General features: G+C 31.7%; 4 protein-coding genes across 4 annotated transcripts; 2 read left to right on the top strand and 2 right to left on the bottom strand.

Annotated features, from left to right (window-relative positions):
- Window positions 1-1,822: 1,822 nt before the first annotated feature.
- LOTGIDRAFT_219285 (hypothetical protein) lies at window positions 1,823-12,333 on the bottom strand (the record flags this gene model as incomplete). Its single annotated transcript, XM_009062666.1, has 20 exons — window positions 12,214-12,333; window positions 10,092-10,247; window positions 9,741-9,820; window positions 9,312-9,370; window positions 7,869-7,933; window positions 7,489-7,565; window positions 7,105-7,186; window positions 6,805-6,873; window positions 6,463-6,510; window positions 6,078-6,153; window positions 5,669-5,747; window positions 5,211-5,285; window positions 4,956-4,991; window positions 4,673-4,786; window positions 4,326-4,366; window positions 3,977-4,092; window positions 3,820-3,894; window positions 3,375-3,524; window positions 2,865-2,990; window positions 1,823-2,047 (listed from the first exon to the last, which is right to left on the bottom strand). Exons 2-20 carry the CDS (start codon window positions 10,245-10,247, stop codon window positions 1,823-1,825), a joined length of 1,749 nt encoding a protein of 582 aa, XP_009060914.1. The 5' UTR covers window positions 12,214-12,333.
- A 1,830-nt stretch (window positions 12,334-14,163) lies between these two features.
- On the top strand, window positions 14,164-16,534 carry LOTGIDRAFT_234561 (hypothetical protein; the record flags this gene model as incomplete). The annotated part of the gene is made up of 2 exons (XM_009062665.1): window positions 14,164-15,923; window positions 15,958-16,534. The coding sequence occupies one exon, from the start codon at window positions 14,164-14,166 to the stop codon at window positions 15,763-15,765; it is 1,602 nt and encodes a 533-aa protein (XP_009060913.1). The 3' UTR covers window positions 15,766-15,923; window positions 15,958-16,534.
- A 1,371-nt stretch (window positions 16,535-17,905) lies between these two features.
- LOTGIDRAFT_83379 (hypothetical protein) lies at window positions 17,906-20,835 on the bottom strand (the record flags this gene model as incomplete). Its single annotated transcript, XM_009062555.1, has 7 exons — window positions 17,906-18,056; window positions 18,488-18,578; window positions 18,908-19,066; window positions 19,384-19,572; window positions 19,850-20,056; window positions 20,235-20,334; window positions 20,593-20,835. Coding segments are annotated over 7 exons (1,140 nt in total), but the record flags the coding sequence as incomplete, so codon positions are not given.
- Window positions 20,836-22,496: 1,661 nt separating this feature from the next.
- LOTGIDRAFT_64445 (hypothetical protein) lies at window positions 22,497-25,478 on the top strand (the record flags this gene model as incomplete). Its single annotated transcript, XM_009062548.1, has 8 exons — window positions 22,497-22,723; window positions 23,062-23,098; window positions 23,308-23,513; window positions 23,863-23,937; window positions 24,145-24,238; window positions 24,502-24,614; window positions 24,904-25,006; window positions 25,290-25,478. Coding segments are annotated over 8 exons (1,044 nt in total), but the record flags the coding sequence as incomplete, so codon positions are not given.
- Between the last annotated feature and the right edge of the window lie 707 nt (window positions 25,479-26,185).

Raw genomic sequence — 26,185 nt, 5'->3', positions numbered from 1 at the left:
TACTGAACTAATAGCTAGATCATTGTTGTTTAAACAAATACCAGTTCAATGGCATCAATATAATAACCAGGTTAATGGGCTATTGCAGTTTAAGTACAAGAATGAGACTCAAGCAAGAAGTAACAACAAAAGAATTTTTAATCAACTTTTAATTATGATTTAAGACAAAAACATATATCATTAATTCATTCATGAAACGAAATGACATCTTTAAATAGAAATACAATTTGCAGTTGAAGAAACAGAGTTTTTAAATAATCAATAATTACATCTTATGCATAATTTCATTTGAGGCTTCTAAATTCTACAATGTTACTAATCCTACTAATACACAGTTAAAATATTACTTCTGTGACTTTTTCACAATTCATTACTAAAAGGAGGGGCATCATTTTGTATACTTTTGATTAGCAATTAAAGATAATAGACACATTCTGTGTTCAAATGATTAAAATTTAGAACTAATTAGAAATAAAACATACTATTAATTATGGTTTATATTGTTCCAAGATAGGCACAAATATCTCTACTAGGTTAGAAAATAACTTGATTTGAATTTTGAATAATACACTTTTAAACATTAGCTCTTACTGCTACTACTAACTACACTAACATTAGTACACCACTATATTATATATTCATTCTTTGCTCAATATATTGGCCAGTATTTTCAATAAAAGACATTCAACAATTTCATTATATAAACACTTGAGGTCTACATTTGATTGTACAACTTGATTTTTATCAGTTTCAAGCCATTCAACTCTTTTAATATAATACATTCAATTCACAACAAAAATATAATTACACGAGCTAAGTATAAAACAGTAAAAAAGACAAATATGAACTTTTAACCATTTAAAATTAAAAACAAAACATTGAAAAACTTACATTATTGCTTGTAACAAATGAAAAGTTTCAACAATTGTAAATCTAGACAATTCTAAAATCTATCAAAATAGACTTGAGCTATGTAAGGTGGAAAAACTTGGACAGATATTATTTTTATTTTTTTTAGAATTTATCTCTTCAATTACCCTTACATTACATGGTTTTGATACTGGAGACAAGGTGATTATGGTAGTAAGATGACAACTGGAGTTTAAAATGAGATTTGCAACATGATGATAACAAGATATACAAATTAGAGTCATCTCCCCTTCATTCATAAAGTTGAATATCATTCACAACTCTCACAATAAAATACTGACACATTCATTATATCATTTAATCTTTACGAGCTCGTCTTTTTCTCTGGCTGCAATAAAAAATATACAGTCCATTATTTTATTCATAACATTTATCATCAATGTTATCTACAAATATTCTATTGGATATAGTGACCTTAAAGACCATCTTCACATGCAATGTGTCTTATACCTTGACAGCAATAGGCACCTTTCATGATTTGATTGGATTTTACAGCAGGGAGGCAAAGACTTGTTATTGATGTATCTTTACTATCCATACAACAGTTGATGTTTTCGAGACTTACCGAGGTGATTCTTTTTCTGGGACTTCATCTTCATCTTCTTCAGCATCGCCCTCATCACCTTCTTCTTCTTCTTCATCATCCTGGTATACAGAAATATTCATTTGTCAAAATATACAGAGGTGTCATCAACAAAAATAACATTTTTCAACATTCAGTTCTAGTTTACTACACTAGGTCATTCATTCATTTTTTTTTTACATATACAGATACAATTGACAAAATTCACAAGCAATCCACTTTATTTTCATTTATTATAAGTATTAATGAACTCAATATAAACTATCAATTATAATTTATTGTACCTGAAATAAGGTGGACTGCTGGTATTTATCTTGAATGTTGCCACATATGACATATGAAATGCTCTACCAACATTAAGAACTGTTTAGGACTTACTTTATTAGTTTCGAGATCTGATTTTTTAGATTTTTTAGGAGAAGCTGAATCTCCACTAGGTCCTATATTAGAGTTATTTTCTTCTTTCTCTTCTTCTGGTTTATCATCAGGTGAAGCTTCATCAGTCTTCTTCTTTCTAGCATCTATATCTTCAGACTGGGCATTAATAGATAAAAAATAACTTACTTATATATCAGTCAGCATTGTTACAAATTTGCCTTAACACATTCCACAAAAACTGACTCTACCATATAAATCATTACTGTGATATCATAGACAAGATATTTTAAGGTGGTATGAAAATAGGATAAAAAATATCACAGCCAGAAAACTCAAATGATTTGAAGAAAATGAAACTTGTTTTCCTCTTATAAGTAAATGTAACCATAGGAATTTGTGAAAAGTTTCAAAACAATTTTATAATTGAAAAATTTCAAGGCAAAAATACAAATTTCAAGGCAAAAATACAAATTTCATGCTAAAAATAATCATACAGTGTCAAGTGTTAAACACATCAAATAAAGTGAAACTAAAATATATTAAACTATAAAATACCTTTATTGGTCCAGATTTAGGACAGAAACAAATTGAAAGTAAAACAATTGGTAACAATAAAACAACTACATATACTCCCCATAGCCATGGTCTTTCATCAGCTGATGAACGTAGGGAATGCCAAATACCCTATATTAGTGAAAAATAAACAAAAACATCTAAACATTCAAAATAACTTCATGCTAAATAGATGTCAACAATTTCTTTTCCTCTACTACTATGACTATTCTCTTGTAACATAATTCAATTATACTATAAATATCATTTTAACTATAATTTTGTTCATGTCATTCTAAGTTAAGAATATAATAATTTTAAAGAACGCACCCAGAAAACATTTGATATCATGTAACAAAATTTCATCTTTATTGAGAAAAAGAAATCGTTGAAACATCTTTCGAAGTGTATTCAGTCCTACCTTGTTGGAATTGGAACAACAATAAGCTAATATAAGTACTATAGGTAGGGCTATAACAACTAAAAATACAGCCCAGAGCCAGGGCCTATCTTTAGTTATATCCATGATGGAGTTATATATAGAACTCTGAAAACAAGGCCAAAATTTCATCAGTTTTGTTAAGATATGAAAAGATTGTAAAACATCAAAGACATATTTATAGAATGATATATGTGCATCATAAAGTATCTAATTACAAATTTGAAGCAAATTATATGAATTAATGCCTTTAGGATTTATGAGGTTTCTGTACAAGGACATGTTTAAATTGTTTCTTACCAGGGTTTAAGATATTAACAGATCTATATTCAAATATATAAAGATGTTTATCTGGGAATCAAATAGAATTTTGGAGAGAAAGTGGTAATTTCCCAAATCAAATGGAATCATCGTATTGTTAATTATCATTTTGAAGGGGGGACTAGCATCCAGGAGATCTTTATTTTAGGAAATATATAGCTTAAAACTTACCAAACCACCGGATGAAGCTTTTTCTTCCATATTTTTAATAACCCAGGAAGATTGAGACCAGGTTTGGGCTACATCTAAATCATCAGTGATCAGGAAATTATCAAATACTATATCATCTGTCATAGACCATAACTCTAGACCTAGAGCTGACTGAAATATTTAATCAACGTTTAACATCATTCTCTAGATAAATTTATACATTCTCATTGCAATATTTCTATAGATCTTTTATATTTTCTGTTGGATACTTCATTCATTCCATATCTTCCATTCCGAAATTAAGTTGGAGCTTATGGCATTATTAATAAAGTATTTCAGTCTGTACTTAATAAAAGAACACTTTACATGGTGAATTGAATTGGTTGAAAGTATATCATGGTTTTGCGCAAACAAATTGGACTTTATTTAAACATGTTAAATGCTAAAAAAGATATCATTTACTTACAATGGGAGTCATTTGATAAGGATTAATATCTTCAAAATAATTAGGATTGGTGATCATTTTTGGCTTCCAGATACCCTGAAAAATAAATGATGAGGTCAGGAAATATTGTACACTAATAAAACCTACCAATAGATACATTGAAAAATCCAACAATTACCTGATAACTTGGATTATCAATCATTGGAGCAAACCATTTTCCTTTATATTTAGGATTTTTAATAACAGGTGCTTTCCAGGGTCCACATCCTGGTGCTGAGGTACATTTGTCATTGTCTGAAATTATAAATAACAATTTATTAGGGAACTAGGCCAGAAATTTTATACTTCTTTTGGTGCAAATTAAAATACACATCTCTTGAACACACTATATCATTTGCTACACCCATACTACCTTATTTACAAAAAACATCAATGCACTAGATGTAGATGAAAAGATATTTTATATGAGTCTTTAACTATTTCAATTTTCTTATCTAATTCCAAAGATAAAGGGTAATCTTATCTACCTATCAATGGAGCTTCCCATTCACCATCCATTTCATCATCCCTGGAAAATAAAGGTAATTTTTCAAATTTCAGAAATAGAACATGAAAATGTCTGTAAATGTCATATATGTTCAGATCATGAGACAAAGGCTGACCCTTTTATAGGGCTTCAAACCATTAAACTTTAAGAACTTTGATACATGTAAGTAAAATTTAAAATCCAAACTATGAAATCAAATTACAGATGGTACTTTATTTATGGTTTGATATGATGTACTGTTTGAAGGATCATTAAAGACAAATAATATACTTATATTGTACTAGATAAATATAACTAGGATTATCAAGTTATAAAAGATATACCCACCAATCATCAGGTTTAACAGCTGTAGGATCAGGTATTAATTTAGGTTCATCATCTAACCATCCTTCTGGTTTCTCAGCATCTTCATCTACTAGAGTTTCAGGTTCAGTCTCATCCCTATAATAATAACACATCTTTCATTTATCAAACAGACGTCAAGCTGATTTGAACATTTCAGTATGTACTATATTTTACAATGACACTCTGACTAGGATTTCATATCTTTACATATTACTATATTATATTATATATTACATATTATATATATTATATCTATATTACTTACCAATCATCAGGTTTTGAGGCATCAGGATCAGCAATTCTACAATACAAATAATACAAAATATTTTAAAATTTTCAATACAAGATTTCAATATAGAATGTCATAAAAAACCATTACGAAGTGCAGTAAATAATAGTGACAAAAATACAGATTTCAACGATCAATTATCTGTATTCATATGATGTTTTTTATTCAAATAAATAAAGTATCAAGATTTAGTGCTAATCAGTCTTACTGTTTATTCAATTCAATACTTACTTTTCTCGTTCATCCCAATCTTGTGGTTTCTTATCATTTGGATCTTCTATTTCTTTAGGTGGATTCACAGGTGGACTTAAAAATTAAAATTACAGCTAAACAGCAAATAGATATTTAGAATATATCATACAGGAATTCAAATAGATATTGAATTATGACTTCTTGTTTTGAACAATTTTTATTCACATAAAAAATGAGAAGGATTGGAGATCTATGTAACCTCTCTTGCTTATAACCAATTAGTTGGTGTATTAATGGGCTACAAACTGATGTAGAATACATGTATGACTGAGGAGTGGAATATGAATGAATAAAATATCTATGAATAAATGAATATTAAGTATATGATTTTGAATTAATTATCACTAGTTAACTGGCTATCAGATTCCTGAGGATGAATAAATTAAGCTATCAGATTCCTGAGGATGAAGAAATTAACATAAATCAACATAAATTACCTGACATCTTCTAATAAACTACCTTTATTTACAACTGAACCATCAATTTTAACTTCAAATGTATTATCTGGTTTGATAACTGAAATATACAAAGAATGTATATAGGTCAAATTATAACTTCACTCACATTCATTATTATTATAAGACATGTGTTTCAGAACTATAATGTTAAAATGTGAAAGAAGAGGGCCACTTGAACTCTGGAAAGTAAATGATATTTTGAAAGGCCAACAATAAGCTAAGACTGAAACACCAATACAAACATCAGAAAAAATTGTTTTTTTTTTTAAAGGGAACCAAGAAAACGAATATTGCTTGCTACTGACAGACAGAAAACAAGTGTTCTATTGCTTTCCCCCATTTGGACAAAGTTTTTTTTCAGATTGAACAGAAAATGAAAGATACTAACCTAAAGAGTAAAGATGAGTTTTTTTATCAGAGAAATAACTATCTATGTTGGCGGTGGGTTTCTTAGCATGTTTCTCCTGAAAATAATACCATGGTCATTGTTTATAGAGTTGAAAATAATAACATAGTCATTGTTTATAGAGTTGAAAATCTTAACATAGTCATTGTTTATAGAGTTGAAAATCATAACATAGCCATAACATAGTCATTGTTTATAGAGTTGAAAATCTTAATAATATAGCTCAATCTGTATAATACATGTATATATCTCATTAAAATATCAAGAATGTTTTTACAGCAGTGAATGAGATAGTAGATAGCTTTATAACACATAGACATGATCAATACTCCATTAACATAACATATAAGATATAACAGTATATTACCTCTATTTCTCCTGTTTTAGGGTTTTTATGTCTGAAGATAAAATGTAGCTGAAAAGAGAAAAAAAAACAATTATAGTCACATTTTAATTGGCATAAAATAGCTCTATGATTATGGTGCAATAACCTTCTAAGATAAAATCACCATGTTACACTTGAAGATAATTGTGTTTCAAGGGAAGTAAAAAAAGACATAATTACGCATTAGTTAATCCACTAAACTTTCTTGCTGTTTCTCAAGCTATTTCTGTTGTACACTTGAGTTTGAGCTGTTTAAGCTATAAGAATGAGAACATCAATCTAAGAACAATGATGAATTATGTAAAGAGATGTTAGTGTACATACCTTATGATCATTACCACACTTATCAGGACCAAACATAATAGTATATGGTGATTTATCATGAAACTTTTTCTGAAATTATTTCAAATAATGGAACAATTAGATTTCACTTGATAAAGTCCTTACAAAGCTCAGAGTGGGCATGGCCTGTCTACCTGATGGATGAAACATCCTTATTATGAATACATTGTATCAAGTGTCTACCACTCTAAAATCTTTAACACTTAACTTGGTATGGTTCAGGAAAATCTAAAGAGTGAAAACAATTGTAAGGGGTTTAAATAGCAAATTCCAGAAACTTACCAGATTCTTTTCCGCACCTTGAGACAATAATTTAACATAGGCACCACCACATTCCATACCATTCTGGAATTTAACTTCATATCTGGAAATAAACAGAATAAACAGTGATAGTTTTTGTAACAATATATAGAGTAGTTTGTTACATTTAAAACACTCTAAATTCTAAAATAACAACCGTTTTTTTTAACATAAACGTACTACTTTATCAAGTCATCAATGATTGTCATGGCAGCATCCTGAAATTGACAAACTCCTTTTTTAAGGTCTCATGAACACAGCTTACAGTTGCTGTTTTGTCTCATCTGAATGACTAGATCCCTGCTTCTGCAGCATCCAATACTCTAAAGAAAACTTAGAAGACAAAAAATAAAGCCAAAGACTTACTGCATAACAAAGGGTTTTCCTGAGAAATCAAAAGGTTTATCTAGCTTCGATGATATAGCATGATGTTTGGCTTTAGACTGTAAGAATAAACATAATATTAAAGTAATTACAAAATAAAAAATTACAAATTTTATTGATGCCAAATTAATACACTATATTATTATACAAGAAATTCAGGCATAACAACTAATTTAACAAGCCATTTACCAAGCCTGAAACATAATGTAAGTAAATCTGACAAAAATCTCTACAAAGCATGTGTGAGTAGCTGAGATATCAACTCCAAGGCACTGAGGAGTTAGCATTTATTTCAATCTAGACTATTTGCAAATAGATGTTATTTGTCAATCTTATGATTATTGTATTTATATAATATTTACCTTAAGAACTAATCCCAAATCTCCAACTAAAGGATTTTCTTTTGGTTCCTCTACTAACCATTTACCTAAGAATATCAAAATTATTATATTTAATACTATTAGTCTGTAAAATATCTACAATTTTCAGAACAGACAATTCCTTATAACTGTTTAACAATAACCAATCATACTATAGTCTTAGAAACAAGAATTTTTTTTAGCTAGGCCAATCAGTAATAGTGTTCACAGCTCACCCTTGAAATTTAGGCCTTCAAATCCTTGTGTGCCCAGATTTAATCCTGTTTAAAAGTTAAAATGATAACTCGTCTTTCCTTGAGACTCAACCACTTTCATAGAAAAGACATATATAGATAGAAAGTGAAATTCCTAGTTTGAAGTATATTTGTAGGAGTTAAGCTATTTTCGTACAGTTCTATTACTTCTGAAGACTTTACATATATTCAAGACCCGAATCAAACCCCCAAAATGATCATGAACTTTAAAGCAAAATGTAAATTTATCTAGATTGCAAGAAAGAAAGCTACAATTTATTTTATTGATTTTTTAACAGACTATTTTAATTGTCAACTTGACCTACATGTCAGTTTAATTTAAACCTTCATAATCTATTAACAGTTAATATCACAATCTTATTGTTTATCTAACACCTATACACCTCTAGTTAATATCTATTATTTACAATGAACATTATTTATCAATTACCAATATAACAATAGTAGACAACACATGGTATAGTGGAGCCCTGGTATATAATTATAGTTGATAATCAACACATACTGTGAATGAATGAATGAATGAATGAATGAAGTGTAGATGAATGATAAACATTGGCCTATATAAATGTATTGTTTAATATTCAAGTACTCAGACTACACAGATGTTGATTTTGTCATTATAACCATGTTACAGAGAAAATAAAATTTATTGTGTAAATATTTGTAGAGAAAGGATGCATACACAATAACCTATAAATCTATTACAGGAATATATATACATGTAGTCATATAATAGTGTTTCTGCTTTGATTTTACCACATATACAGGTAACAATATAAACTCATGACCCAAATCACTTTTCAAAATGAATATTCAATCAATTGGTTTGACTATGATGACTACAAAGAATAAAAATAAATCTAAGATCCCTACAACTGTCTGATCTTATAATATCCATTATATAGTTGATGCCTTTGAGTAAATATGTTCCAACAACATTCTTTCCACTCTTTAAATCCAGTTCGAATGGTATTTTCCATTGGTATTAACAAGACTAGCAAATGCTACTCACTTGAACAATACGTATATAATACTTTAAAATCTAAATTAAGACTATAAGACTGAGATGTAAGAAAAATTAAAACAGAACCTGAGTCTACAATTCTTCAACATAGCAATATTTAACTTCCTTACATAGTTTAAATAATTATACAATAGTAAGCCTTACCATCATATTTAGCTATAGATTCATCAGTACTATCTTTCTTAGCTTCTGATTGAACCCATCTACAAAATAAATTATATACACCATCAATATATATCTCAATACTCTAAATTACAAACCCAAGTTCTTTGAACAATTCTGTTCTCTCACTAATATATTCATTTTAAACTAAAAATATTATTCATGCATGCAAACAATTGCTGTAAAACCTGAATTGAGACATTCCTTCTCTATGAATCATATATCTAAATTTCTGATTTCATTTAGAATTCTATATTTTGTAGGTAGGAAGGTGAAGTACTAATGAATATGACTTGCCCAGTCTTTCCTAAATTTCAATGAAAAAAGCTTATAATGCATGAGTGTTTAAGGAATTTTATTACCAAACATACGGTACTGGTCGGTAATATATCAAAATAACTCCAGTCTTACCTTTTGGAAAATTCATCTTTAGTATGAAATGGCTCAGAAAAAAACGAATTCCCTTTTATTGTTGGTTTTTTATAAACAGGCTGAAATCAAATGAAATTATTTGATAAAAACACAATCTAGAAATATTCTAGAAACAGTCTATCTTGAGGACATATCTAATAGCCATTGTATTTGGCATGTAGACTTTTCAAGATTGAATTCAAGAAGAATTTGGGAAATAAGAGAAACTTTCTAAGAATCACCACAGCATGTGTCAGCTGGTATAGGACAAGAGGAAATAACTAAGCTAGTAGCTAGGATCAATGGATATCAGACATATAACTTAGGACAGCCAATAAATAGAATGCATACCTTCTCTCTTTTAGGAACTTCATAATCATCTTCTTCAACTTCTACAACACCATCATCATCTTCATCATCAGCAGCACCATCAGTTTCACATTGGACTAATGTAGTTAATATAGACCCTAAAAGACCCAGTAGCAGTAGTCTCTTCCAAATTTTCATCTGAAATAACATAGGTACATATATATCTGCAACTAAGGCCCTTTGTCTCTTAAATTACATAGTAATATCGCTTTTATAATTCAATCTGGAAAAGTGCACCGTCTTTAAACACAATTCTAAAGTGTTTGTGAGTAATCAGCGACACTGATAGCATTGATAGCATTGATTTGCTTCATTCCCTTTTTAATTCAAATGTATATTCTTCTTGCAATTGCACTAAACAAAGCATGTTTAATTGTCACTTAAAAGCTACTTCTAAGAAGGAGATCTAAGATATGAGACAATTGGTATTTTGCCATTAATCAAACCTAAGGGCCAACATTAGAGAAATTACAGGTTTTTTCTAGGTTACCAGTACAGTAACTTCAGTAACTTCATCTATTTCAGCCTCTGGTGGATATTTTGACAATTGTCGGCTGGAGTAGAGTCAGAAGACAAAGGTCTTGTTAAATGGAGATTTTCCACACTCTTAAAGATGCGTTTTTTTATCAAAGTACTTTTACAATGACTGTACATTAGTGCTGGGCATAATCCTAACTTCCGTTTTGTTAGTATCACATGTCTCTGTGACCTAGGACATCTTACACAGTTCTAAATTGCTGATGCAAAATCGTTTCGTTAAAAAAAAACCTTTGATGGAACTGCAGACGTGACATAAATGGTGTAGGGAAAAAATGATGGTACGACTGATCTAAATGGGTTCAAAACCCACAGAGGAAAATCCCCATTAAACAGTGCCTATATTTTCTCTCTTTGATTTAAACAATATTTATTTCATTTAGCAGTGCAATACAAATTATAGAACGATATGAAATGACGATACAGAAACAAGCTGGTAGCTTATGTTAATCTGCTTCGCCTGTATTCACAGTTACAAATATAATATATAAAAAGTATAACAGTAACGAGGCAAGATAAATAAATATACAAAGATATATGTAAAAAAAAGAGAAAAAAAAAGGAGAAGTTCAGTTATCGATAAGGTTTGGGGTTTGGGGTGCATATCATGTTTTATAAGGTAAAATAACTTTGATTAGTCAAAACGTTTAGTAAGATTAAAGAATTTGTGGACTGTATTAACTATTAATTCGTTTTCATCTTTACTAACATGTGTGTTTCCATAAAGAAGAGTTCTAATGTCCTGAAAACAGGGAGGGGGAAGTCTGGTAGTAATTTGTCTAGGGTCTATGAAATTCGAGCAATATAGGAGGAAATGTTCTGAATCTTCATAGTGGTGACCACACGAACAGGATGGGTTATCGGAGATGTGCATCAAGAATCTATGTGCGTTTAAGGGACTTTTCGAATTACGAAGTTTGCAGTGCGTTATTTGATTTTTGCGGACGCCAAGGTAATAGTGGAATGGGATTGAGGAAGTGTGACAAATGTTCAGATTTTTGGTGAGTTCACACTTGAAATTAGAAAGATTTGGTGATTGTCAGATTTCGATTGGGAGAAGATTCCATTGTCTAACAACTGAGGGTAGAAACAAGCAATTGAAGGATTCTGTATCCACAGAGATAGAACGGAGAGGGTCATGGTTTCGTAGTCGATATGGGTTTATGAAGGGAACCTTTATACGATCGACATGTTCAAATAGCTATCTGAGGCTGGAATAGACTATATGAGACAGAGATGGTCCTGTCTATCTTCCTACTCTAGTACACTAGGATGGATATTTCCTACATTTAGGAGGATACAGTGAAAACAATTATGACCCTGAATGCAGACTATTTCCCAATCGCTGACAAACGCACAAATCAAAAAATTCTTCCCTTATAACAACTTTAACTAGCACTGGAACTGGTCTTCACGCTTTAGCCTTAGCAGACTCAGTCAGAGAGACAGGAATATCCGAGTGGCGAGTAATACAATACTATTACCGGTACCTAATTAGTAATAAAGATAATTTTTCCAGGGAATTTTGAGTTCTTTTGATTACTATCATAATTTCAAATTTATTTACCTTGTGTATTGTTCAGTTTTCAGTAATCTGTCATGTATGCACTTATCGATTTCACCAATTATTCACACAAAACCCTAAAACTATACCGGAGAAGCTTCCCAAACAACGTGGTGACTTTTCATTCGCTGGAAGTAGTCTTGAACGTTCAAGATCTAACCGGAAGTAGAAAATAACTTTGGCTTCAGACTACAAATAATTTATTTACAGTACGTTCTATCATATACCTTAAATAATAAAAGATAAAAAAAAAATACAGTGTCTTTGTACAAAATCAAAAAAATTAGATTTTGGTACATTTTTGGCACCTCAAAATTGTCAGAAATGAGTTCTCTGGGCCTTTAATGCTTTAATTTTTCTGAGAACAAAATCTGAGCCCCACAACCAATTCATTCCTGGCCACTGTCCTAGAAAAGGACCTAATTGACGATGTCTTATACTTTTGACTTGTCTTTCCTTTCAGATTTATAAATTTCCAATATACTATTATAAAGTTTGCTAACTACAAATAGCCCAGATTTAGGGAATGCCTAAATCTAAACTTTTGATATAGTTTAAACAATATTTATTTCTATAGATACAAATTACATAATATATAATACGATTCTCCAATACAAAGTAGTCAATCCAGAGACAAGAATAAAGCTTAATATGTTAGTCTGTTTCGACCGTATCTGTGTACAAAATTATTTACAATTGTTTCAAATACACAGGCGAAGCTGCACGTCAATATACATGTATAATAGCAAGTAGGTATAAAGTAAATATAAATCTAGGCCCTATTCATTGGTATAAAGCGTGGGTCTATTCTAAACATACGGTCATAAATTTTCAGACGTAGTTTTGATATAAGGTTTTATAAATATAAGGCCTAAACGATAATATTAATTTTTGTAGGTGATATTCAACTATAAGGTTTTGTGTTAGGTTGGTCGATTCATTAGCGAGTTTCCATTTGCTATCATTATTTACGTATATTATATAAGCCACGAAACAATATTTCTCTTAAAAGTCCAAAAACAAAAGAAGATTAGGCAGTAGATATTTAAGGGCCTCTAGCTTATATCGTTTCGATTGTTTTTCCAAGAATAGGCAATTAATTAAAATAGTGCTAATTAGTTTTTCCATGACTACGGCGTAGTCGTCAGCTCATAGCTGATATCTAAGTATTTCTTATGTCAATCAATAACCATGACTTCACAACAAGCGTAATTTCTAAAAATACATTAATGATCTTTGAACTATTTTTGTCTAGATTATCACGACCGAAAATTTCCTTGTTTCATAACACTGATCTATTTAAATAGGGTTTCAGGAAAACATCAATAAGTGACTGGATAATAGAAATGATATCACGTGCTATTGATGACGTCATTCACTGTATAAATACCACGGATCGCCGCACTGTTGGCAGTTAAGTTAATTTATTAACGAAAAGAGCTTTTGTCGAAATTATTTCAGAGGTATTGTTCTTTTTTTTTTATCTTGTGTACTAAAACATTTAGGTTTACAGTATTTTGGTTCTTTTTTTTTTTAAATTTTGAGAAGACGTTTTCGTGATTTAAATCAGCATATTTTCAGCCTACACACTAGCTAATTTACGAGGATTCTTGGTCTGGGTTGAGAATGAGAAAGGTACTTTGTTAAGGAAGTGAAAGACGCCATTTTGAAAATTATAATTCTTTGTAATGTTGCGTAGATAATACAACTGTAGGTTAGTCTTACTCCTGTGATATATATTATCAGTCACATTCGAGGCATATTGCATTTTCGTGCGGAAGGGTTGAATTATTTTCCCTTACAAATTCTCCAATTATTTTTATCGCTTTTACCGAATTTAAATGGCATATCCAACCCAGACTTAGCCTAGCGTCTTGTATTACTGATGTTGTATTTGACTAGATAATATTTTTCTATTCTAATTTTTGAAGGTCACCTACTGTAAAATTGAAAATGCAGATCTTTGTTAAGACTCTCACTGGAAAGACCATCACCCTCGAAGTAGAACCAGCTGATACCATTGAAAATGTAAAAGCTAAGATCCAAGATAAGGAAGGTATTCCCCCAGATCAGCAACGTCTTATCTTTGCTGGTAAACAACTAGAAGATGGCAGAACCCTCTCTGATTACAACATTCAGAAAGAATCAACACTCCATCTTGTACTTCGATTGAGAGGAGGTATGCAGATCTTTGTCAAGACCCTCACTGGAAAGACCATCACCCTCGAAGTAGAACCAGCTGATACCATTGAAAATGTAAAAGCTAAGATCCAAGATAAGGAAGGAATTCCCCCAGATCAGCAACGTCTTATCTTTGCTGGTAAACAACTAGAAGATGGCAGAACCCTCTCTGATTACAACATCCAGAAAGAATCGACACTCCATCTTGTACTTCGATTGAGAGGAGGTATGCAGATCTTTGTCAAGACCCTCACTGGAAAGACCATCACCCTCGAAGTAGAACCAGCTGATACCATTGAAAATGTAAAAGCTAAGATCCAAGATAAGGAAGGAATTCCCCCAGATCAGCAACGTCTTATCTTTGCTGGTAAACAACTAGAAGATGGCAGAACCCTCTCTGATTACAACATCCAGAAAGAATCGACACTCCATCTTGTACTTCGATTGAGAGGAGGTATGCAGATCTTTGTCAAGACCCTCACTGGAAAGACCATCACCCTCGAAGTAGAACCAGCTGATACCATTGAAAATGTAAAAGCTAAGATCCAAGATAAGGAAGGAATTCCCCCAGATCAGCAACGTCTTATCTTTGCTGGTAAACAACTAGAAGATGGCAGAACCCTCTCTGATTACAACATTCAGAAAGAATCAACACTCCATCTTGTACTTCGATTGAGAGGAGGAATGCAGATCTTTGTCAAGACCCTCACTGGAAAGACCATCACCCTCGAAGTAGAACCAGCTGATACCATTGAAAATGTAAAAGCTAAGATCCAAGATAAGGAAGGAATTCCCCCAGATCAGCAACGTCTTATCTTTGCTGGTAAACAACTAGAAGATGGCAGAACCCTCTCTGATTACAACATTCAGAAAGAATCAACACTCCATCTTGTACTTCGATTGAGAGGAGGTATGCAGATCTTTGTCAAGACCCTCACTGGAAAGACCATCACCCTCGAAGTAGAACCAGCTGATACCATTGAAAATGTAAAAGCTAAGATCCAAGATAAGGAAGGAATTCCCCCAGATCAGCAACGTCTTATCTTTGCTGGTAAACAACTAGAAGATGGCAGAACCCTCTCTGATTACAACATTCAGAAAGAATCAACTCTCCATCTTGTACTTCGATTGAGAGGAGGTATGCAGATCTTTGTCAAGACCCTCACTGGAAAGACCATCACCCTCGAAGTAGAACCAGCTGATACCATTGAAAATGTAAAAGCTAAGATCCAAGATAAGGAAGGAATTCCCCCAGATCAGCAACGTCTTATCTTTGCTGGTAAACAACTAGAAGATGGCAGAACCCTCTCTGATTACAACATTCAGAAAGAATCCACACTCCATCTTGTACTTCGACTGAGAGGTGGAAAATAATTTTGACAAATTTATCTTCAAATCAATTCAGTATAGAAATTAACCCTTGAAGCTGCTTTAATTGTTTATTAACTTAAATTTTTAGATTCATTTGATGGTGGGTGGGACAAATTAGTAATTTGAACACTGAGAACAAATTAGTCATTTGATGAACACTGGGGACAAATTAGTCATTTAATTTGATGAACACTGAGGACAAATTAGTCATTTGATGAACATTGAGGACAAATTAGTCATGTAGATAATATTTTCATTTGATAGTGAGTAGGAGAACCTTGTCATTTGATGATAAATAGAAAAATTTAGTTATTTGATGTCCAGTGAACAAATTAGTTTTTATACGCCCACATGGAAATGTGTTATTGCCCTTGACTTGGGAAAAACTCTTCAAAATTTGTTTGAACACATTAGAGACTACAGAGTTCAATTGATTTTAATGAAATATGGTGTGATCATTTATATTAATGATGTCTTGGTCAAGTTCGAATTTAATTTTTTTATGAACAGTTTTTGAGTTATTGCCCTTGACTTAAGATACCCGCACCAAAGTTTGTTTGTGAACACAATAGAGACTACAGTTTTCAATTGATTTAAATGAAATTTGGTTTGATCATTTATATTGAGATCTTGGACAGTTCGAATTTGATAATTCGATGAACGATCTTTGAGTTATTGCCCTTGACTTACGAAAAATGCTTCAAAGTTTGTTTGTGAACAATTGGAGACTACAAGTTTCAATTGATTTTAATGAAACATGGTGTGATCATGTATATTGATGCGATAATTTGATGTCTTTGGGTTATTGATTTTTAACAATTTTGTGGAATTTCTCAGCATAAATAACTGGCATATATATATATATGTAATTGAATTCAAACTAAAAAAAATTTCTTTAATATGAGAAAATTCATATTTTAGTCACTAAAGACAGTTTTATCATTTCTGACAGCTGTCAGCGGGCGTATGTTACCTTGCCTGGCAAGCTATCTTTAACAATGTGAAATCTGGTCAATATTTTGCTTAATGGTTTAATATGTAACAGTAAAGAAATAAAGCTTTAAATTTTAACTTTTTATGTCAGTAATTAATCCCCCACCCCTGCATCGCTGCCTACAATGCAAAAGGTAGATTGCTTGCATTAATGTATAAAATTGGTCTGTGCAAAATACCTTGGCCTATTGGTATCTTTACAAATTCAAGCTATTACAATATCCTGCAATGCAACCAATCAACACCCTTGACACATACATTTTGGTTTAATGCTTTGTTGTATTTGGTGGCATCCAATCAAATGGTTGTATAGACAAACTTCTGTGGTACAAGAAAGGTGTCTAATGCAGTAAATGAATAAGAATTGAGATCGTAATAGCTTGACGTTGTGAAGATTAATGGGTAGAATAGAAGACGAGTTACAAGAAAGATGCTTTAAAAGCCAAATGTGTCCCGAGCTTCAATGAGCCACAACGCCCCATCCACTTAGTTGAGTCGAGGTAAGCTACAACTAAGTTAAAAAAAACAAACTTTTTGTGCAATAAAAGTGTACTTCTAGGCTACATAACAAGATAAATAATAACAAAAATAAATATATAATGAAATAATAAACAAATGCTAAAAATTACACAATAATCCTGGGAAATTAATGTGACCATTTTTTTTTTTCAAAACTAATGCCTCAAACAATTACCGGTTTAACATGGTTTTATAAAATTACAAAATACTCGTTGCTGTGTTTATAAAACTTAACTGACAGCTAGAGTCTGTACTAGACTGTTACAGAAACCCACATCTAAACAATATATTATGGTATGTTTAAGGATTAAAGCTAAAATTTTGTGTTTGAAAATTGATCATGTAGAGTTAATATATCGAACATGTATAATACAGTATATATTGCATCTGAAACTATACCAATGACTTATAGTCGTCTTAGATCATTCTAGAGATTTAAATATTATGTTTCATCAAAATAATTTTCTTTATAAGGTTAGAAATAAGTAGTCATTGAAATAGCACTTTTTAGAGGAAATAATATATTCTATTAATAGAAACTTAGTGATCACTGTTTCTGTCCTGGTAGATTAGGATAAATAGCAGGATTTGATTTGCTGCCTGAATTTCCAGCTGGTTTATATTCCTCAGCATATTTATAAATAACAGCTTTTCCTGTATCTTTTACAGCACGCTTAGCCATTGCTTTCACTCCTAAATTATCAACATTATAAGCTGTCATGGCAACATTACCAAATGTGTAGAGGGTGTTATCTGTAACTGCTCCTGCTTCTGTACCATATCTAGAAATATTAAAATTAAAATTTTTTGGGATCTCAGACTTTGTGACAACAAACACCCAGCAAACACAGAGCAAGAAACCAGCCATTGCTCAGTGTGTGATGACAGACCTTACCATAAGTGAGAGAACACTCATCCACATTTCCATCAACTTCAAATAATTTTAGAGAAGGGGAAGTCCTCTCATTAAAATTACGGACACAGTTGTTGATCAAATTTCTATATCCTTGTGTTATGATAGGACTGTGGTAGCCACGTGTCCACTCCCAATAATTTCACATTATAGAAGAGCACCCCATCTTTTATATGACTAAAAAGCTTTGCACATTAATTCAACAATTCTTGTTATCATAACAGCGTTGTTCCATAGATATTCAGTCAGATATAGTCTCAAATCTTGGAAGATCAGGCTGTATTCTTATAAAATTCTTACCTGTGACTGACAACAACCACTGTTTCATTGGCCAGGTTTTTAGCTAGAGATTTAGCTGCTGTCTCCAGTCCCAAATATACTGTACTAAAACCTGCAATAGATATACAAGTCTCTACTAAAATGTTCCTGAAGTTCATCTTGAAGTTCTTCAGAGATATTGAGATAGAGAATTAAACAATTAGTCTCTGGACTTCCTTTTATGATAGCCTGATAGGCTAACCAGGCTGCAACTAACACAGAAAAGGTTTCCATGACATAAATATAATTTGTGAAGGTTTTTGATGCAAATATCAGAATCAAAATTTTGAATTCATTTGGAATTGAAACACCATCAAATAGCCTGTTGCTTTGATAATATTCAATGCAACTATATATATTCAACTGAAAAAAATAATGAATCAGATTATCAAGATAACTCACCTTTGATACCACTAACAGTAACTTCCAAAACACCACTAACTTTAGATTTACTACCAGTGTCCTTGGTTAATGATTTAGGTAGTAACTTTTCACCATGTTTTTTGACATGAGGTGCCAGTTGTTTTCCTAACATAACTGTTGCTGCTCCTAATTTACTCACTGTTAGAAATAAAAATCAAATATCATTATTATGGCAAATGTTAAACATGCTGGTGGTGGGAGTTTTATATGATGTAATACAGTATAATTTGAAGGTTGACAAGTACTTACCCTTCATATATGTTTGCATAAGATCAGTAATTGAAACCAGAATAATTTTACCAGTTTGACCTAAATCTCATTTCATGTCCAAGGAATTAAAATCATTTATCAAAAAAAAAAAATAAGTGACCAAATCTCTGAAAATAATATTATCCAGTTCTATTAACAAATCACTGAGTGGACTGAAGAGAAATGACATTTAACAACTTACTTACCTACATATGAACTCACAGACACTGCAACATGTGTACCCTTTCTAGCATACGTCAAGCTTTTCTGTACCTTCGGATCTATATGACTAGGACGTTCTGCCGGGTTTATATGTTTCTGTATAACTTTTGAACCACTCTTAACTAATTCATTAGCTTTCTCTGCTCCTTTACCTAGACCCCATGCTATCCAATCTGCAGCTGTAATCAGAGTAAAAAAATATCTAAGGTGAATATATCTTGCAAAAAGATTCATTACAAGAAGATATATGTCAATATAAATATTCAAAGTTTTTTGGATTCAGTAGTTTCAGTGACAGTCAAATTTGCATTAACAGTTTACGACACCACAGTTGACAAAATAATTGTTGGCACTTACCAACCATGATGCCTTTTGATATTTTAGTGGAGGTATCTTCGCTGGTAGTCTCTGTTGGTACTGTAGTATCGGCTAGTGGTTCTTGTACATGACTAGGTTGTGAGATGACTGGTTCAGCAGGATGTACTTGTTCAGCAGGGGGGGCCTCCCATACAGAAGGAGCAGAAGGTAAAGTCAGATCTGCTGGTTGAATTTCACTCTGTTGTTCTTTCATCACAGTCAAAGATGACAGGATCTCTTCAAATGTTCTTCTCTCTTCAGGGGTAACAGTTTCAGGAAACATTACACCCACTGTGGCACCTGTAAAACAATAATACTTCATTACAACTTTTAAATATTATTGAACGAAAAAAAAAATGATTAACTATCTTGAGGCAAAGTGCAGTGATACAAAATTCATTAATTAATCACATCCACGGTGACTTTTTAGATTTCTTTTTACATGTGATTATCACTAAAAATGCCATGAATACATTACCTGGAACTTGTGAAAGAGTATCAGGAAAGATATAAGCTCCAAAACTAGTCTGTAGTGCTGGTGAGGTATCTGGTATCAACGGATATATCCAATTACCCACCTGAAACATTTGAAATTTAAATTAGTATGGACAATAATTGTATGGATCAGACTTTAAAATTATTATTTCAACTCTTAAGATTGATTCAAGCTTTGCTGGTCAAGCTAACATGAACTCTTAAATTATTCAATGGAGATAAATATTCCAATTATCGATTTAATACTTTCATCTTCACTAACTGTATACCTATCTAAACTTTATATTGATATGACTATGGTATCAAATCAGATGAATTCGTGAATAAATCATATATATTACCTGTAAGAATGCCGGTGGTGGTGGAGCAGCATTAGTAGCACCCACGGCAGCTTCTTCAGAAAACTTACATAATCTTAAAGTTGAGGGGTAGGATGGCGCACTAACAAACCCTTCTGGTGTAATATAGAATATCTGTACACCCTCTGATATGATAAACAATTGTTCAGCATTCGATATTAAACTATCAGTATTAGATGATATAGAGTCAGAACTCATGATAGAGTCACCAATAGTCATAGCTTCATCATAAGATGGCGGTGAATCTTGTTCCATTAAACTGGCCTGACTAGGTTGTGGCTGCATTTCTCTTTCTAATTCTTGTATCCTGTACTCAATTTGCATTTTTGATTTAGTCATTTTCTGTTGTAGAAATTTTGCTTTATCGATTTTATCACCAGAAGCATCTTTCAATTTTTCACAATCTATTGTTAAAGCTTGATTCAGTAATTGAATTCCATGTTTGTAAGATGTTAAAGCTACATCATTGTTTTCATTTTCCTCAGCTGTAATACCCTGATTTGAGAAGTGGTAAGCTTTATCATGAAGTTTTTGTAAATTCTGATAACTGTTGAATTCCAGAGCAACTTGAGGTGGTGGTGGTCTTGGAGGTCTGGTGTTGGTAGCTGATGATCCATTTTCACCCCCTGTTGAAGGTTGTCCGTTTCTGTCTAAACATTCAGCCTCCATTGTTCTGGAATACAGACAAAATACATAAATGTTAAAACTCATAATAAACTCTGAATTCTATATCTGAGGCATATGTTATTTTTTGATCCTGAAAGATTCCATATCATTTTCATATTTCTCTGTCATAAATGGACAGAAAGACCTTCATCCATATCTACTTCAGAATTAGTAATTTCAGGGCAGATTTGAATGTTGTGATCTACTTCAATTTCTAAAATGAGGTCATCTTCCTATCCTCTTAAATAATTTTTGGATATTGATTTTCTCAAGTCACATTCCAATCACAAATATTAATAATATCAGTAATAATGTTTTATAGTAAAATAATATGATTTCAAGTGAGATATACGTAACAGTTTATATTGATACTAGTTCAGTCTAGATAAGCAAGATATTTATTCAAGTACAAAAAGGTTAACATTGAATTTGTATTTATTGCTATCTTATCTGGCTTCCAAATCAGCCAATATAATTATAGACATCCTCATGATCCCCTTGGCTTAGTTTTTACTCTAAAAAAATTATCCACAGTTTTTATTGTCACTTTAGTTTTGTTGATTTATTTTACTATAAAAGGTATAAGCATATAGCTTATTTTCAATAATAATCAGTATAACTGTAACATAACAACAACCTTCCTCCTTCACTCTATCGATAAGACAATACTATACAATCAAACCAAATAATCTTGACAGTCACACACTTATTACAGTCACAGGGTTATCTGCCGATTGATATCAATAATTAAGGCATGTCTGAAAGGTTTAAACATACAAATGACTAAAAGGCATGAGATATTGAAAAATGATGCTAAAAATAGAATGTTGGGGGCACCTTGTTTACATGCAGTCTAATTGCACCTTCAAATCAGAAGAGTATCTGAGTAAACGACGGAGATGCAACGGAACCAACCAGTCTGAATAAGCCGAATAGATAAATTTCTTGGCAAACTCTACGTTCCTGCGCTTTCAGGGAAAAGATGTAAAAGACTGTTACCTATCATTAATCAAAAATCTGCAAAGAATAATCTGGAAATGAGGAGATAAATTTCAGCGGAAGTCGAATCTCGAACGTGGTTGGAGAATGTACGCATGCGTTTGGTCACATGATAAACAAAATGTCGACTGCTAAGAATGAAAACAAAGAACTGTCACTAGTGTCAGTTCATTTCTGACGGGAAATTAGCTATAATTGTAACCATGAATTGCATACATCGATGGCGCAAATGGATTCGACCTCTGATTATCACCGGCTATGTGATAATTATTTGTATTGTGTTACCCCTGTTAATTGTTGAACTGTATAAAAAGGATGCACCAGATCATGTGAAGGGGTGGTTTGTAGCTGGTGTTTTCACTTTATTATCTTTACCCATATCCTTATGGGGTATTCTACAACATCTAGTCTATTTTACCAAACCAGTTTTACAAAAAAATATCATCAGGTATTAAAGCATGTCTTCTTTAGACTTATTACTATATATTTGCCTTATTTATGACAGAAAATTAGAGACAGGGAATTTTATTGGCACTAGCAGACTGTTTGCAAAACTACCCAAATAAATAGTAATTGTTTTGTTTCGCATTTGTAAACTCATAGATTGTGTCTCTTTAAATGCTTGCATATATCTGCAATATGTGATTCATTTTCATCCTGGTAGTAAGGTAAATTAATGTTGCATGTTGTCATTGCTGTGAGATTATGCCTATAAAATTACTACACTACAAATTAATGTTAACTTAAAGAACTTTGTGAGTATTCTTAAACTTTTTTTTTCAACAGGGTATTGTGGATGGTTCCAGTTTATGCTCTCAATGCAGTAAGCAAATATTTTTTATCATAATTCTTTGTGAAGACCAACTTCATATTCAATCTTGTGATGTAGGCCTTGATGATTTTAGTTCATAATTAAATCCTTAGATCATATGATGCTAATGATTTATATCTAAACATTTTAAATAAAAAAAGGATTTTACATTTACTTATGAGAGTATCCCAATCAGTAGTAATTTGTATAATATATTTCAGTGGTTGGCTCTATTGTTTCCAGTAGCAGCTATATATCTAGATACCATCAGAGAATGCTATGAAGCTTACGTTATTTACAACTTTATGAGCTATTTATTAAACTATCTGAGAACTGAACATCCATATTTAGAGTATGATTTGGAAAATAAAGCTCAAGTCAAACATTTCTTCCCCTTTTGTCTTTTACCACCATGGACAATGGGAAGGTAAGATTTCAATATTGTTGTAAGGATATTTATACTTAGACTGTAACCAATTATAGATACTTAGATGATATTACATCTAAGATAACATCCTTGAAAATAATTATGTCCTTACTAGTATCTAGTAATTTAGACGTCACATTGACTAAAGATAAAACTACTTACTTAGACCAATGGTAATGATCATAGCTTGATTTTCGAGTATTTTTTTTTTTAAATGAAATCCTGAAAGTTACATGTCTAAATGTTGTACCGTTATTAATGATTCTGTTTGAGCCTTTTAAAATAATTTATATACTGTATAAGTGCGTGTATAATGAGCAGGTTATTACCCTAAAATTCTTTATTTTAGGCCATTTGTTGAGAGATGTAAACATGGAGTATTACAATATACAATAGTCAGACCTCTTACTACTGTTATAGCTTTGTAGGTAACATTTTTGTATAGCTATGTTTATTCAAATTTGTCATGAGAAAAAAAATTGGACACAGATTTATAGCAAATTCGAGTAAGCACTAAAATTTGTGAGTAAGATGTAATTGAATGTATTTTACCATTTTCATTGGATATAATTGAAGCTAATTATTAATTTGTTTTTTAATGAATAAAGTACATTTTACCTGTTTTTTTAAGATTTTGTGAATGGGGTGGTGTGTATGAAGAAGGTGATTTTAATTTTACATCAGCCTGGTCATATTTAGTCATAGTGAATAACTTATCTCAAATAGTAAGTTCACAACAAATATTGTGTTGTTAAAGGGTATAAGCATCAAAAGCCTATAGCAACTTAAGTCTAGTAACTACCTTAAATATTTACTTGAAATTTTCACCTACTTATTACTTGCCTGTCAATCCTAAAGACCTTCTAAATAGTAATCTGTATTTATATCCACCATAAATATGCCCAATTTGCAAACCTCTAATACCATTTTTTATTGGAAGTATTCAATAAATTCCAATATCCAAACCCTGTCTTTTAAATTATTTCAGTGGGCGATGTATTGTTTAGTATTGTTTTATAAATTAACTAAAGAAGAATTAGCACCAATAAAACCAGTACCTAAATTTATGTGTGTTAAAGCTGTTGTCTTTCTCTCATTCTGGTAAGTGGATTTGTCTTTTGAAATTATGATTTACAGTATTTCCTGCTCATGCGCCCACCTTTAACGACTGATAAACCACCACCTTCATTACGCGACCAGCAACTACGTATTTACACTCCCGTGAGATCAAAATCACTCAATTAAGGGACCATGACACTTCTCTATATTTACATTAAAGTCAAATCTTCATATTTCAATTAAATTGTCCTCAATGTTAAACCTTTGTTTAGATTTTTGCAACAATAGTTGTGAATTGCTAGTCATTGAAAATGGGCCTTTTCTTTCTTAGGCAAGCTGTAGTAATTGCTGCATTAGCTAAACTTGGTGCAATTCCAAAAAATGGCCCCTGGTTATTTTATCATTCTGTAAAGGAAGTGGCAACTGGATTGCAGGTAAGTGTGTTTATTTAATTTGCATTTCTATCTCCTTGTCTAATGGTTCCATGTTTATTCTTGACTGGAGACAGAATATTTTTTATTATCCAAACCAAGTACTTGCATGAACATCCCACCTGTAAATTGGTGACACTGAAAGTTTAATGCTGAATAAAAGCCACCATTAAGTTTAAAATACAGGTCATTACAGACATCTGTGAAAGAAACTTGAAACATTAAGTGGAACAGTGTCAAAGCAAGCATGGCTCTCAAAGTAAATGTATATTACCTCTTATTTCAGGATTTCTGTATATGTATTGAGATGTTTTTTGCTGCTATAGCTCACTATTTCTCTTTCTCCCATAAACCATACATGGATATGGCTGCTGATAGATCTAATTGTTGCTCATCATTTCTATCAATGTGGGATGTTTCTGATGTACATAATGATGTACTAGAGCACGCTAGATTTATAGGTAAGTTATTAAGATTTTCATTTTTCAATTCAAAGATAATGTAAGATAATTCAATACTAAATGTATAAAAAACAATCAAGAAAAAAGATCAGTTGTCTATAGATTCAGTGTCATATATTAATATTTCAAAAACTGTCTCTTGTATGAATATTTTGTTGTGTGTTGGTATATAACGAGTCATACTAGTGACATAATATATTTTAATATATTATGCAGGAAATGGGGTTCAGAAAAGATTGAGAAAGAAATTTGGTTCCCCAGTTGATGAAAGTAAACCTCTATTAAGTGATACTCAACCTCCAGAAAGGTCAGCTCAACAGGTTATGGAACAATGTCAAGGGAATAGAGACCGGCCAAATACACCTCCTGTTGTAGTTCATGATGATTTTATGGCGTCAATGAAATCAGAGACACAAACTGATTGGGATGGATCCTCTATAGACCAACGTGATAACTTTGTAAATCAACAAAGAGGGACAGCCAGTTTAAATAATTTTGTTGATTTTGGTTCAAGTATAGATTCTGGCCATATCAAAGATTATGAACAACAATCTTTAAATGCAAAATGTGATACTCCAATTAAGGAGAAGTTAGTTGACTATAATAATTCTGAAAGTGTAAATGTGGTCACAGATAAATCTAGTGAAAATACTGAAGGAGCAACTGAATCTGATCAAAACCCAGTTGAATCAAGTCAAATGCAATCAGATAATAAATCAGG

This window comes from Lottia gigantea, assembly GCF_000327385.1.
Source record: "Lottia gigantea unplaced genomic scaffold LOTGIsca_52, whole genome shotgun sequence".
NCBI lineage: Eukaryota > Metazoa > Mollusca > Gastropoda > Lottiidae > Lottia > Lottia gigantea.
The sequence above is the reverse complement of the archived record's forward strand: the minus strand, read 5'-3'. Positions and strand labels throughout refer to the sequence as shown.